This window comes from Oncorhynchus tshawytscha, unplaced genomic scaffold (assembly GCF_018296145.1).
Source record: "Oncorhynchus tshawytscha isolate Ot180627B unplaced genomic scaffold, Otsh_v2.0 Un_scaffold_530_pilon_pilon, whole genome shotgun sequence".
Taxonomy (NCBI): domain Eukaryota; kingdom Metazoa; phylum Chordata; class Actinopteri; order Salmoniformes; family Salmonidae; genus Oncorhynchus; species Oncorhynchus tshawytscha.
This window is the reverse complement of record NW_024609811.1, coordinates 96,682-112,672: the sequence shown is the minus strand read 5'-3', so window position 1 is coordinate 112,672 and position 15,991 is coordinate 96,682. Positions and strand designations below refer to the sequence as shown.

At 42.5% G+C, this 15,991-nt stretch overlaps 1 protein-coding gene and 1 pseudogene across 2 annotated transcripts; one reads left to right on the top strand and one right to left on the bottom strand.

Moving 5' to 3' along the window:
* Nucleotides 1-3,732: 3,732 nt before the first annotated feature.
* Nucleotides 3,733-13,812, top strand: LOC121845991 (annotated as a pseudogene).
* On the bottom strand, nt 12,144-15,991 carry LOC121845992 (methionyl-tRNA formyltransferase, mitochondrial-like). 2 transcript variants are annotated; one of them, XM_042318623.1, is made up of 9 exons: nt 15,613-15,991; nt 15,221-15,437; nt 14,753-14,875; nt 14,126-14,228; nt 13,805-13,880; nt 13,556-13,647; nt 13,228-13,306; nt 12,957-13,030; nt 12,144-12,747 (listed from the first exon to the last, which is right to left on the bottom strand). In XM_042318623.1, the coding sequence occupies exons 3-9, from the start codon at nt 14,770-14,772 to the stop codon at nt 12,547-12,549; spliced, it is 645 nt and encodes a 214-aa protein (XP_042174557.1). In that variant the 5' UTR covers nt 14,773-14,875; nt 15,221-15,437; nt 15,613-15,991; the 3' UTR covers nt 12,144-12,546. The 2 variants fall into 2 exon arrangements, with proteins under 2 accessions (XP_042174557.1, XP_042174556.1); XM_042318622.1 differs by having other exon boundaries at nt 15,221-15,418.

Below are 15,991 nucleotides of genomic sequence, written 5' to 3'. Positions count from 1 at the left end.
CATCAACTATGAAATAACACATATGGAATCATGTAGTAACCAAAAAATTGTTAAACAAATCAAAATATATTTTAGATTATTCAAAGTAGCCACCCGTTGCCTTGACAGATTTGCACACTCTTGGCATTCTCTCTTCCAGCTTCACCTGGAATGCTTTTCCAACAGTCTTGAAGGAGTTCCCACATGCTGAGCACTTGTTTGCTGCTTTTCCTTCACCCTGCGGTCCAACTCATCCCAAACATCTCAATTGAGTTGAGGTTGGGTGATTGGAGGCCAGGTCATCTGGGTTTGGCTGGAGTAGGCTGTCATTGTAAATAAGAATTTGTTCTTAACCGACTTGCCTAGTTAAATACAAAAAAAACTATCTGATGCAGCACTCCATCACTCTCCTTCTTGGTCAAATAGCCCTTACAGTCTGGCGGTGTGTTGGGTCATTGTCCTGTTGAAAAGCAAATGATAGTCCCACTAAGCGCAAACCAGATGGGATGGCGTATTGCTGTGGTAGCCATGCTGGTTAAGTGTGCCTTGAATTCTAAATAAATCACTGACAGTGTCACCAGCAAAGCACCCCACACCATCACACTTCCTCCCCCATGCTTCACGTTGGGAACCACACATGCGGAGATCATCCGTTCACCTACTCTGCGTCTCACGAAGACACAGCGGTTGGAACCAAAAATCTCACATTTGAACTCATCAGACCAAATGACATGCAGTGCCTTGCGAAAGTATTCGGCCCCCTTGAACTTTGCGACCTTTTGCCACATTTCAGGCTTCAAACATAAAGATATAAAACTGTATTTTTTTGTGAAGAATCAACAACAAGTGGGACACAATCATGAAGTGGAACGACATTTATTGGATATTTCAAACTTTTTTAACAAATCAAAAACTGAAAAATTGGGCGTGCAAATTATTCAGCCCCCTTTACTTTCAGTGCAGCAAACTCCAGAAGTTCAGTGAGGATCTCTGAATGATCCAATGTTGACCTAAATGACTAATGATGATAAATACAATCCACCTGTGTTTAATCAAGTCTCCGTATAAATGCACCTGCACTGTGATAGCCTCAGAGGTCCGTTAAAAGTGCAGAGAACATCATGAAGAACAAGGAACACACCAGGCAGGTCCGAGATACTGTTGTGAAGAAGTTTAAAGCCGGATTTGGACACAAAAGATTTCCCAAGCTTTAAACATCCCAAGGAGCACTGTGCAAGCGATAATATTGAAATGGAAGGAGTATCAGACCACTGCAAATCTACCAAGACCTGGCCGTCCCTCTAAACTTTCAGCTCATACAAGGAGAAGACTGATCAGAGATGCAGCCAAGAGGCCCATGATCACTCTGGATGAACTGCAGAGATCTACAGCTGAGGTGGGAGACTGTCCATAGGACAACAATCAGTCGTATATTGCACAAATCTGGCCTTTATGGAAGAGTGGCAAGAAGAAAGCCATTTCTTAAAGATATCCATAAAAAGTGTCGTTTAAAGTTTGCCACAAGCCACCTGGGAGACACACCAAACATGTGGAAGAAGGTGCTCTGGTCAGATGAAACCAAAATTGAACTTTTTGGCAACAATGCAAAACGTTATGTTTGGCGTAAAAGCAACACAGCTCATCACCCTGAACACACCATCCCCACTGTCAAACATGGTGGTGGCAGCATCATGGTTTGGGCCTGCTTTTCTTCAGCAGGGACAGGGAAGATGGTTAAAATTGATGGGAAGATGGATGGAGCCAAATACAGGACCATTCTGGAAGAAAACCTGATGGAGTCTGCAAAAGACCTGAGACTGGGACGGAGATTTGTCTTCCAACAAGACAATGATCCAAAACATAAAGCAAAATCTACAATGGAATGGTTCAAAAATAAACATATCCAGGTGTTAGAATGGCCAAGTCAAAGTCCAGACCTGAATCCAATCGAGAATCTGTGGAAAGAACTGAAAACTGCTGTTCACAAATGCTCTCCATCCAACCTCACTGAGCTCGAGCTGTTTTGCAAGGAGGAATGGGAAAAAAATTCAGTCTCTCGATGTGCAAAACTGATAGAGACCTACCCCAAGCGACTTACAGCTGTAATCGCAGCAAAGGGTGGGCTACAAGGTATTAACTTAAGGGGGCTGAATAATTTTGCACGCCCAATTTTTCAGTTTTTGATTTGTTAAAAAAGTTTGAAATATCCAATAAATGTCGTTCCACTTCATGATTGTGTCCCACTTGTTGTTGATTCTTCACAAAAAAATACAGTTTTATATCTTTATGTTTGAAGCCTGAAATGTGGCAAAAGGTCGCAAAGTTCAAGGGGGCCAAATACTTTCGCAAGGCACTGTATTTTCACCGTCTAATGTCCATTGCTCATTTTTCTTGTCCCAAGCAAGTCTCTTCTTATTGGTGTCCTTTAGTAGTGGTTTCTTTGCAGAAATTTGACCATGAAGGCCTGATTCACGCAGTCTCCTCTGAACAGTTGATGTTGAGATGTGTCTGTTACTTGAACTCTGTGAAGCATTTATTTGTGCTGCAATTTCTGGGGCTAAATAATGAACTTATCCTATGCAGCAGAGGTAACTCTGGGTCTTGCTTTCCTGTGGGGTCCTCATTGAGAGCCAGTTTCATCATAGTGCTAGATGGTTTTTGAGAGTCCACTTGAAGAAACTTAAAGTTCTTTAAATTTTCCGGATTGATTGAACTTCATGTTTTAAAGTAATGATGGACTGTCGTTTCTCTTTGCTTATTTGAGCTGTTGTGGCCATAATATGGACTTGGTCTTTTACCAAATAGGGCTATCTTCTGTATACCAACCCTACCTTGCCACAACACAACTGATGGGCTCAAACGCATTAAGAAGGAAAGAAAATCCATAAACTTTTAACAAGGCACACCTGTTAATTGAAATGAAATTAAGCTGTTGTCATGTGTTGCCACCATGCTGTGCTTTCATGTGTTGCTGCCATGCTATGTTGTCGTTTTTGGTGTTGTCTCTCTTGTCGTGAAGTGAAGTATGTGTACTTTATGAAACACAATTTTGCACCACCATGCTAGGGTGGCTAATGCATGATCACTCATGTTGGAAACCCTGAAATGTTACACTTGCTAACCTAGGTGGAAGAATCAGATTCTGAATTTCCCTCTTGGGTTTGGACCAGAATCAACCAATAGGAGGCTTTACGCAAATAACTTTAGTTAATTTTAAGTCACAGGTGTCGAGTTTCCGACATGACATGAACACAGCATAATACCTAGGAACGCTAGTCCCAGATGTGCATATCGCCTTTAGCCATTTAGGCTGCAGCAGTCTGTTGTTTACCGCTGGCTGAAAAAGGGGTGTAAGTAGAATCAACCAATAGGAAGCTTATTTATATATATATTTTTAATATATATTTTTATTTTATTATTTTTTAAATCAAACCTTCTCACCATTAAATCAAGTTAAGGAGGAAATTGACACCCTTGCAGCGTGAATGGAGAATGTTCTATGTATTAACCGGTCCATGGGGGACACGAGTGTATATAGCTGGCTGCATCGTCATCTGCTGGCCTTGAGGTTAATTGTTCTCATTGTAATTTCGTTTAAAAAACATTTTTATGTAATCAACCATATCAAAATGAGAAATGAATGTTAATTGTAATTCTAAATCGTGTCTAATCAACAAATACATTTCTATGCATTCATTCTTTGTCTCAAGTGTTATCTTTTTGCATAGCATGTCAAAGGTTTGTCTGTTAAGTTTAGGTTCTTGTTTTACCTTAGTGGTTTTATGTCGGGCAGAATTCGTGGAGTACCAACATCCGGTTGAAACAATTTGATTTTGTAGTTCAGAAGAAAACAATTCTGCCACACATCGGCATGGACGGCAGCAGTAGCAAGCTAGTTATGCACAACATTACTCTTACTACTATTTTCTGCATCGTATATTTTAAATGGATCACTTCGAGGAAGATTTAGTCGCTGCATTAAGAGAAATTGTCAAAGACGGAAACTGGCAATGTGTAGGAAAGAAGTGTGATTTTGACTCACCATGCACAAAGTAAGCAGTCCAATTAGCTAGAATAGCAGCAGCTAGCATATACACATTAGCTGCCCTTGCCTATTCTAAAAAGATGGTCTAACTGCATGACTTCTCTACGTTTCCCCAAGGCTGTACTCTGAGGATGGTGAACACATTGTCCTGGTTCACACAGAAGATGACAGATTCTGGGCTATGGATTCATCCTGTCCCCATGAAGGTATAAGTTAGCCTAATTGATGGCATCAGCACACAGCACCATTAATCACTCAGCACTATGCTATGGTAGCTTGCTGTTCTGATGATTAATTCATAAACAACTACGTGCCAAAGTGGCTATAGGATGAGAGTATGCTATAAGAACAAAATGATCATGGTCACCATACGATGATGTCTTTCATCATTACAACCACTGTCTTGGCGCAGGAGGCCCTCTTGATCTCGGTGACATTGAGGACCTGGGAGATGGGAAGAGGGTTCTGGTCTGTCCCTGGCATCACTTTGACTTCTGCCTGGAGACAGGTGCCTCTTCCATGGGACTACAGGTAGAGAGATGGTCTCCAACAGAGCCTATTTATTCGTAGTATTCTAAATATAGGTTTCCTGAAACAGTGTGATAAAGGGAAGGTTGATATGTATTACCACCATCGGCTTCATACAGAAGTCAATGTGGCATTAATGTGTGTGCTTGGGGCGAGAGACAGGCATTTGGAGTTGCTTAGAGAAAGTACTGACACCCTGAGACAATCGAGACGTCTTGAATTTTTCACTTTGAGAATGTGTAGATCACAAGCGGATGAAACAATCTAATTGAATCCCTTTTATATCTACATAAGGCATCTACATGTGACAGCTTTGCAAGAGGTGTGAAGACATTCGCTAGGCAATGTACTGTATGTGTTATTAGAATTTGGTCATTGAATAACAACAGCTTATTAATCAATAATACCATGAGACTAAAATGAAAGTTTGTTTTTCTGTGTACAGAACCAGGTGTATGAGGTCAGAGTTGTCCAAGACATGATTTATATCAACACACAGAATGAGCTGTGTCTAAGTCCCATCCCAGAGACAGACACATCTAATGGTAAGGCGATAGTATACCTAATGAACGATGTACACCAGTCAAAGTTTTTTTTTTTACAATTACATAAAGGAAAGTAGTGTAGCCTGGGTGACAGTCTGTTTCTGCACTCTTGCCATCTCCTTATGGAATTGTCATGCCAAACTTGTTGGCTTGATGATGAGCAGGCAAGAACACACAGATCTGAGAGCAGGCTAGTAGCTAAGATATTTTTTTCTGGCAAAGCTTTGAATGATGTTAAGTACATTAATAAGAGACCTCTTTTTGTCTCAGGCAAGTTGTCAGTAGATGATGTCGAGCCATCACCCTCTGAGGACACACTGTGCTTCTGGGCTACAAAGATCCTCTGCACACCAGACCCCAAAGAGAAGGCAAGCCCCATTCACACTAACCACCACATGAAGTGTTAAACTGGGAGGGAATGGAGTGTTGGTTTGTGTTCATTAGGCACCAAATGAAGGAAAGAAAATGTCTGAAACAGGCAGAGACTCCCTGGACTTTCCATGGCAAAACATACAAAACTAGTTTTGGTGGCATACACAGATTTGCAGATGTTGTTTCGCTGCACCTGCGATGCTTGTATTTGACTATAGTGTAACGTTGATGATTTGTTCAACACTGCATATCTCACTGGCTCACTGACTTTGATCCAATCCCTGTAGGTAGCCATGACGCTGGAGGTCCAGGAGAGGTGGAACAGTGGGGAGATCACAGAGGTGGGTCAGGCTACACCACCTGTCCAGCCAAGCAGGAAGGAGAACCTGACCGTACTGCAGCCGGGCAAAATCAAGCGTGGCAAAGGTGGCACACAGGTCAGTGTTAAGAACACCTTCTAATCACTCAGACCAGACAGGTTGGCAGTATGAACTAACAAGTTCAGAATCTCTGAAATCCCCAAAAACTGAGTCTAAAATCCCATTGAACTTTAGAGGGATTATTCTCATTAGCACTGTATGTAAATTGTAGTCCTGCATCCTAAATAACAGGCTCTTCTCACTATCTAGAACTGTCTGGTCAGCTTGCTGAAGAACAGAATGGCTTTAGGAAAGCCAGAACATGTATAGACCACATCTATACTGTCTCTACAGTGGTCCAGGCTAGAATTCAAGAGAGAGAACCAACTTTTGCCTGTTTTATTGGTTTTATGAAGGCTTTTGATTAGGTAAATAGAGACCTAATTGCTTTTAGACTGAGGTAAATCCATTTGAATTTGATCACTTTTGACAACACCCTTTATTCAGGAGCACGTTGTGTCTCAACCACGGACACAACACAAAACCTCAGATGATGGAAAGTAGGGTATAAGCTACAACATATGCGAATGCGAAAATCTGAGTTTACGCCTTTTACATAATTGACATTAAAGGTAATTGTTTTTATATATATTTTTTACATTTAGTTTGACAACCCTATTTGTTGTAAGCTTTTGAATTATATCAAACTCAACCGTTTATCTTTTCCAGTGATGATGACATGGATGTCTCATGGTATGGTGGGGTAATGCTAAATGGGTCAACTTTGAGCACATCTTATTTCCTGAATGTTTTGCATGCAGGTCCAAAACGTCACTTTCTGACCACTTCTTCCATGAGCAAACATGTCTGGAACGTTTTGTTTCAATCAAAAGGAAGCTGTCAAAAAATGATTGAATTCATATGGATTTAACCACTAATTAAAATGGGAATTGATGGAAGATTCTCTGATGTTATCAAACCTCTTGATCTGGCTCCAGTTGCCTGTGTTCAGGTTAATGACCTGGTTTCCAACCCCTTACTGTGTATAGCAGGGAGATGTACTCTCACCCACTTTATTTACTCTATATGTTAATGATTTAGACCAAATGAAAAGGACCTTGGTTACTGTGCTTATTCTCAACTGTTTCAATCCTGTGTGTGTCCAGTGATGGACTATGCTGCTGGGGTATGGGGATCCAAAGTACATACTAATTGTAACAATGTTCAAAACAGAGCAATCCGCTGCTTTCTTGGTGTGTATAAACTGACTCGAAACCTGGCCATCTGTGGAGATATGGGTTGTGAAGGTAGTTAAAAAGGTGACATGGTACGTCTATGGAACAGACTGATGAATATGCCAGAACACAGAATCGCAAAAAAAGGGTTTGACTGAGACCTAGATAATTACCTATTTTTTGTGAAACTGATTTGCAGTATATATTCAGGAACAAATTACCATGTGGTGTTAACCAAATCTAGGACAAGCTTTTTCTGATCCACAAGGAAAAATGGGCAGCTGATATATGGTTTAGACCTAAAAACTTAGAACATACTGTCATCAAAGAGAACTATATCCCTGAACCATATGTCCTCCTGAACCTAACAAAAAGCCAAAGGTCAGTTTGTGCTCAACTCCCATCCGGCCCTCTCCCTCTGGCTTAGAGAAGGGTCCATTTAACACAGTGCCTGAAGAGGAGATCATTTGCCTACTGTGTTGGGAAATCCAAAACAAAATCCATTTAGTGTTTTATAGCCCTTTGTATAACGATCTGAGACATGTTATCTTCTGTAAAAATGTTTGGTGCTAAACCCTGAAGTATTGTGGTTACGGGACAAGCAGGGACTTGAAGTCTGTTTCAGGCAGGGGTTTGAGATCAGTTTGTTTACACTGCCTGGAGAAGGAGAAATGTACTCTTTGTGTAGTGTACGGTTTGTGTAGTGGTGCTAGATGGTAGCTGTACTGTTTGTGTAGTGGGGCTAGATGGTAGCTGTACTGTTTGTGTAGTGGGGCTAGATGGTAGCTGTACTGTTTGTAATGTACTGTTTGTGTAGTGGGGCTAGATGGTAGCTGTACTGTTTGTAATGTACTGTTTGTGTAGTGGGGCTGATGGTAGCTGTACTGTTTGTAATGTACTGTTTGTGTAGTGGGGCTAGATGGTAGCTGTACTGTTTGTAATGTACTGTTTGTGTAGTGGGGCTAGATGGTAGCTGTACTGTTTGTGTAGTGGGGCTAGATGGTAGCTGTACTGTTTGTGTAGTGGGGCTAGATGGTAGCTGTACTGTTTGTAATGTACTGTTTGTGTAGTGGGGCTAGATGGTAGCTGTACGGTTTGTGTAGTGGGGCTAGATGGTAGCTGTACTGTTTGTGTATTGGGGCTAGATGGTAGCTGTACTGTTTGTAATGTACTGTTTGTGTAGTGGGGCTAGATGGTAGCTGTACTGTTTGTGTAGTGGGGCTAGATGGTAGCTGTACTGTTTGTGTAGTGGGGCTAGATGGTAGCTGTACTGTTTGTAATGTACTGTTTGTGTAGTGGGGCTAGATGGTAGCTGTACTGTTTGTGTAGTGGGGCTAGATGGTAGCTGTACTGTTTGTGTAGTGGGGCTAGATGGTAGCTGTACTGTTTGTAATGTACTGTTTGTGTAGTGGGGCTAGATGGTAGCTGTACTGTTTGTAATGTACTGTTTGTGTAGTGGGGCTAGATGTTAGCTGTACTGTTTGTAATGTACTGTTTGTGTAGTGGGGCTAGATGGTAGCTGTACTGTTTGTAATGTACTGTTTGTGTAGTGGGGCTAGATGGTAGCTGTACTGTTTGTAATGTACTGTTTGTGTAGTGGGGCTAGATGGTAGCTGTACTGTTTGTAATGTACTGTTTGTGTAGTGGGGCTAGATGGTAGCTGTACTGTTTGTAATGTACTGTTTGTGTAGTGGGGCTAGATGGTAGCTGTACTGTTTGTAATGTACTGAGAAAGGAGGGAACATATGCCATGCCAGTATTGAACTACACAACCCCTAGATTAACCAAATGGGCATGCTAACTACCCACTGTCGCAATAAAATAATCTCTTCGGAAGTCAAAGTTTATTTGTCACTTGCACAGGATACAACATGTGTGAAACAGTGCAGTGACATGCTTACTTGCAAGCTCTTTCCCAACAATGCAGTACTCAATATAAAGGTAAGAGAAATAATACGAAGGACAAACAGTAGGAAAAAACTAGATGGTAAACTCTATACAGGATCAGTACCAGCACCATCATTTCAATGTGCAGGGATACTGGAGTAGTTGAGCTAGATGTGTGAGCAGGGGTAAAAGTGACTGTCAGCAGTATAAATAATAGAATAAATAGAAGCAGCAGCGTAAATGGTGTGTGTTCATGTGTGATGTGTGTGGCATTAGCATTCGTTGTCATGGTATTAGCATTCGTTGTCATACCATTAGTACATACAGTACGGACGAAGGCTATAGAACTGCAACATTCCATGCTTCATGAATGATGATTGATATGAGCGTGTGTGTTTACTATGTGTCTGACCAGGCTAGCAGGATAGCCCTCCTCCACTCCCTGGCTAACATAGAGCAGTGGGCTATAGACTTGTCCTGGGACGTCATCGCTCGCTTCTCATCGGTCAGACTGGACACTGGAGAGCCCCTGCCCCGCCAGTTCTTCAGCGACTTTGTCAAAGTGGCCGGAGACGAGGCCAAGGTCAGTGTCCTAACATACATTTAATTAATGTGGTCTGTTATGTGTTGTTTTAAGTATAGTTCACTTTCTGAAGTTTCAGCTTATTTTTTAAAAACAGGCTGGGGGAAAAAGTGGAATATTCCTTTAAGAATGATGCACATTATTGTTATGTATGTCTGTTGTTCAAACGTCTGTACATCAGATATTGGTAGTCCAAGTATATTTACTATGTTTATATTTGTATAATACTGCAAGACGGTGTTCCTCAAGGAGGATAAAAAGTGGTAGTACTGTATCAGTTGTGAGTAGTGGATGGACTGTTACCCTGGGAATACAATTCATTTCTACGGTTCCCTACAGCATTATCACTTACTAGAGACGAGGATCACAGAACTCGACAGCTTCTTTGGTGCGTTACCTGTTCATAATGGTGGGTGTTTCGCTGGCTTCTCCAGACTAAGGCCGGGCTTCAATCCGATCTCTTTTGTAGACAATGCGTCTTTGGAACGTCAATGTTCCCCGTGTTCGTGGAGATCGAATTCACAGTAAACTCTGCATATTTCGGCTCAATCGGAAATTAACTTTTAAGTATCACGCGTGCTATAATGCAGATTGGATTGAATCCTGGCCTAACTAACTATTAATATCATCACAGTTGGTTTTATGAAAAATACATGACATTTTCAGTGCAGCCAGTGTAAGTTGAGCTTCCTCCACTCGTCTCCACAGGACTGTGGCAGTCAGCAACGGATACGTCCCACGACCTTCTGGCGAGGCTAGCCATTGTGCATATGGTACATGAAGCCAGGTACAGCATCCACCTGAATTACAGCACCAACAGAATATGATTATGTTACCAGTGCAGTGGAAGCATTATGGTCCCTATTACCTTGACACATCTTCTAATACACCCATGGGGTTCACATTATCTGAAAGGTTTGGATAGGTGTGAGAAATGTCACTCCTCCTTGGCCACAAATAACCACAGGGTGGCGAAAACAAAAATGGATGAAATTCTTGTCTTTTCTAAATTGACTTGGGCTCAGGAAAGTACATCTACCTAACTCCCTCTCTCTCCTCCTGCAAGGGGCCTAGATGTGCACCCCCAGACCCTCTCCCGCTCGCTGCCCAGGGGGACTGCAGCTCTGTGGAGGTGCTGGAGGTTATCTACCAGGATGAGATCACTCACGTGGCCGCCGGGCTCCGCTGGTTCACCTACATCTGCTCACAGGAAGAACGGGTATGTCTATAAGGAGGCCATTATTTAACTACCGTTTAGTAGACTGAACAGTGCATAAATAGTTGCCTCTTTATAATGCACATTGTTGAAGAAATGTTTCATATAAAATCACTGCCACATTACAACTGGGTTTATGGTGAATGTAGTAAATCACTGGCCTGGTAACACATCCACCATAGTTGATGCAGCTGTGCCTCATCCAAAAGTGTAATACATTTTGGTAGCTAATATTCAGCTTTCCTGATGCTCTCTTTAGGATTGCTTATCTACTTTCCATGACTTGGTGAAGCAGCACTTCAAAGGTTACCTGAAGCCTCCTTTTAACACAGAGGGTAGGAAGACAGCAGGGATGACAGAGGAGGTATGATGACACCCTAAACACATTCACACTAGCTAACGGCAGCTAGCTTTATGACTAAAAGGAAACATGCAGTCAGTGTTTCCCAACCCTCTCTTAACCACCAGACATTTGTGTTCTACCACTTCACTGATACATCCTTATCACTAATGAACTAATTAGCCTACCAAGCACTTGATTAGTTGAATCAACAGGGCTAAAATAAAAAATGTAATCTTCCGAGGGGTTGGACAACACTGGTCTAATTCACACCCACTTTATCAAGTTAAGTGAATAAATACATTTCCTTCAATGTTTTGTTTAAAACTTAGTGAAATGCTACAATTCTGAACTTTCTTTCTCTCTTCCATAGTGGTACGTGCCTCTTGTAAAGCCTCCCAGCTAACAGACAATGTCCCCAAGACCAGCATGCTGTGACGAACACAGTTGTAAAGCCTCCCAGCTAACAGACAATGTCCCCGAGACCAGCATGCTGTGATGAACACAGTTGTAAAGCCTCCCAGTTAACAGACAATGTCCCCGAGACCAGCATGCTGTGACGAACACAGTTGTAAAGCCTCCCAGCTAACAGACAATGTCCCCGAGACCAGCATGCTGTGACGAACACAGTTGTAAAGCCTCCCAGTTAACAGACAATGTCCCCGAGACCAGCATGCTGTGACGAACACAGTTGCTGCGTCCCAGTGGGTGGGGGAAACAGATTCACACCAAATCTCATAACACCTGGATGAAGGTCAAACTGTTACTATTATAAAGGTTTAAACTCAAACATGTCAGTAGCCGTATCAATGTGGTATTGCAATCTAATATCTGAGCCCAATGTAGATGACGTGGCATTCGATCATTGGTTAATTTGTGCAGTGCGACTGCAATGTAGTCGGCCTGGAACGGCACCATTTAGTCCCCTGGGAAGAGTACATCTCTAAAACAGACCCCACCATCTCTACATCACTACAACTGTGATAAATATTACAAAGTCCAATGCATAATATGGTAATGGATAATGTCATAGAGCAAATGACAAAGGCAACAGAACCTTGTAAATGTTTATTTATGCAAATACAACTGTTATTTTGGTAGTCTAACGGGTTTGAGGGTTTTGCATTCGACAACAAACTACTCACACACAACAGCCTCTCCATGATATCACTATTATTACATTCATGTGTTCCATAGGCTATCAGGAAATAGTTTCCAGTAGGCGTAAAATAAGAGAAAACATTTTTGAAACAGAGGGTAGTTACTACCTGGACTTGAACAATAAGAAATGCTCATTTTTAGTTTCAAAACGTTTTGCCACGGTGTTCCCTGCTGAACACTACTCGTGTGTGTACTCTTAAATATGTTGTCTTAAAACAGACATAGTATAGATCCTTTATTTTTTACAGGAAATGTATCTAATCAAATAACATTAAAGTAGGTTGTTGTTTTGTGTTTTAATGCACAGCGTGTAGCTGTGTCAATGAGTTCTCTCCAGCTGATTGTAATCCAGTTCGGTCTCTGTTACTGTGGAACAGGCACTCCTGCTTGGGAGGGCCAGATCTGTTCTGGAAGCTCTGATGGAGATATCCGTTGTAGAAGTCCGCTGCCGACAGTCTCTTCTTCAGCATCACCGCCTTGAATCCCACCCAGCCATCCTTGACCACCGAACACACAAAAAGTGCTTGTCATCATTTCTTTATGGGATCCATCAAGTTAATTATTTGTATTATGCCATGATACATCAGGAAGTGAATTATTTTTCATTAATATTAGACATATTTCAAAAAGACAAAATTTGAGGTGTTTTGACATAATAACAGTAAACCATGGAAAGTGTCAAGGGTGAAAAGCCTGGCTCACGCACCTTACAACAGACAGCCAAGGTATTGGATTCTTTCTGATAACTCATAGATCCTGGCACAGGTATCCTCCCTCGACCTGTCATTAAAACAATCACAACCTTTCTCAACCTAAGATATTCAAAACGGATGTTACCAGACAGATTGTCTTTGCAGCGTGTGGACTCCAGCACTACTGCTGCCGATCCACACAGCTACTTACTGTTTGAACTAGCTGACTGAGTCAACCACCATCTACCACCAAGCAGTGTTGGAAACAATGAAAAAGGAAATTACCTGATAGTGAAATGTTGCACTTGCCAGTAAAGTCCAGCAGCTTTATGGTCTTGCCCATCCAAATTGTTCTCAATGGGATCTAATGAGAGAGAAGAGGAGGGCATTATTTTAACACTCCTGGACAATGTGTGTTGAGAGGCCGGTCATAGTAAATCAAGATTGTGTTCAGTATGCACAGAATTAGAAAATCATCTTGAAACAGGTGAGGAACGGCCTGAAATAGCCCAATCAAGTCTTATTGCTCACTTTAGAGAGGCTCACTTTAGTTTGAAGTTTTCTGACTTTTCTAGTTTCGTGCCAACTGAACATGACTGGTCTGTCTTATTACCCGGGATGCGATGGCACGAAACAGGCAGTCGATCTGGACACAGGTCTGCTCCTCCCATACGATCCAGCTCATCAATGTGCTGATTTTAGGGGCTGTTGAGAAGAGTCAACTCTAAGCTGAGGCATGAATGGGTGCTTAGAAAGTACATGCAGCTTTCGCAGTAAGTTGCAATTCTTGCTGATTGTTTATCATTCAAATTGTAATTACTACTAGCATCAAATGTCTGGTTGAGTAAATAAATGTTCTTACCTAAAGTGGCACCGTCTTGAGCTTGCTCCCTTCGGTTTGTGATTCTCTCTGGAAGGGTCCTTAATGTGTCAATCAACTGTTCAGGCAAAATAAGAAAGGTCCCATATAAGAGAGCTTACATTAACCATGACTGGTTTCTGACAAGCCTCTTCAAACGGATTACGCTCTGTGGATCTACGTCCCAAATGAGTGAGCTCAAATCACACCCTATTCCCCATGTAGTGCACTACATTTGACCAACAGAGTCACATAAGACTCGAGCCACGTAGTACACTGGATGGGAATAGGGTGCTATAACTACACAGTGTGAAGTGCACTCACCAGCTGGGCTCCCTTGGTGGCCAGAGTAGCTCCTAGCTGGTCAGCTGTGAAGTTGTCTGGGACCTGGTAGATCTCCTGGTGAAGAATGGGACCCACATCAAACCTGTAACAGAGACCAGAGACACACTGTAACACAGACACACACTGGTTTACTGTAACAGACAATGAGGTTTACTGTAACACAGATCAGAGATACACTGAGGTGCAACGGTTTAATGATCTTTGACTTGAGGAATAGTAGTATGTGCTTTGACAGTGAATACGGTAGTAGAGTACACTATTATATATAGGCCTATTGAAATCTGGTGGCCTCTGAAGACTTTATGGTCCAGTTTCCTGGACCCAGATAAAGCTGTCCTGTACAGGGCTATAACACATGCTCAATGGGGAAAGTCACAATTAAAAGGGCTTTTCAGTCCAGGATTAGGTTGGGAAATCATCCCTAAATATGCATTTGAACAAACAACCATCTGCTAATGTCATCCCTCACTTTTGCCTGTCAATAGTAGGTCCATGTTACTGGCAGATGACTGGTCCCTTTCATGACTTACCCTTCCTCCCTCAGCACCATGAGGAAAGGGAGAGAGGGAAGGGGACAGAAAGTAGCTCTGGGTCACGTTAGCCTACCTCTTTGGTCGTATCTGCATGACGCTGACCCCGGTGATAGTGTCTCCGTGTAGGATGGTGTGGAACACTGGGGCGGGGCCGCGCCATCTGGGGAGAAGGCTGGGGTGGACATTCAGGATCCCACTGGAATAGAGGCAACAGACACATGCTGCAACTATCACAATCAAACAGATTGGACACAGTCAGGGTTTGACTCTTGGGAGGAGTTCATAAGATTGACACTTCTTGGAGCGTCTGCTGCTTGTGTAGCTGATATGGAACATAGTAGCTACCGCGGAGCAAGTGATGTCGCCCGCCCTGAGATCTACAAGTACATTCTGGGTCAGTGGTAATGACAATGATCATTTTGGTGGCGAGTCAGAGTGTTGTGTGCAGGTCCCTGGTTTGCACCCAGCTAGGGGCACACAGGGACAGAAGCTATAACGTTACACTTGTATTGCATGAGTCACTTTCAGAGAAGTTACTCACCATGGAAACTGGTTGATAAGTCCTTCCCGAAGCAAGCAGCCAAACGACACCACCACCCCGACATCGAACCGCCCTTGAAGATCCCCGAGAGGCCAGACATGAACGGGCAGTTTGTTTTGATCAGCAAACTTCTTCACAGGGACGTCATTGGATAGTGTGACAACCTCAAGTGATTCCACAACTCGATCATTGGAGTCCCTGTGACAAATAATGACAGCTAACAACTAACATTAGGCGACGAGAGGTTACTCTAGCCTGGTCCCAGATCTGTTCGCACTGTTGCTCCAACTCTTATGAGACAGCACAAACAGATATTGGACCAGGTTAAAGTTACTCACTGCAAAGACTCTCCTCTTTGCTCACTGGCATGTCAATTGTTGTGGGTGTCATACCTAGATGCAGAGAGCAGCTTGAGGGATTCTACAGCAAAATCATCTGTCCCAAAGAAAAGGACCCTCCAAGGTGGTTCTGTTGATAAGTAGTTCCTAGTGGCAAATAGGCGGGTCTTGCCATGGACTTGTCCACAACGTCTATGTTTCTCCGGCGTTCTTTTGACCCACACGCCAACAGATGCATGCCTCTGGGTGCAATAATTGCAAAAGCCATGGAGTATTTTCAGACCCATTACTTTTGCCTTGACATTGTTCCACATCTTCTGTCATTGGTCGGGCGGGCATCTACCAATGCCACCAGTGTGTCAAAATTAGCTAACAATGCTCGACTCCAGTATGGCTAGTTTATTCGTCAAGACAAGCTCAACAAATTACACGA

Coding starts and splice junctions, on each gene's coding strand:
- LOC121845992 (XM_042318622.1), bottom strand. CDS start 15,872: ATGTGGAACAATGTCAAGGCAAAAGTAATGGGTCTGAAAATACTCCAT. Junction 14,229..14,752: donor ATGCAGATACGACCAAAGAG/GTAGGCTAACGT, acceptor TCTCTGTTACAG/GTTTGATGTGGGTCCCATTC. Junction 12,748..12,956: donor CCTTGGCTGTCTGTTGTAAG/GTGCGTGAGCCA, acceptor TCGGTGGTCAAG/GATGGCTGGGTGGGATTCAA.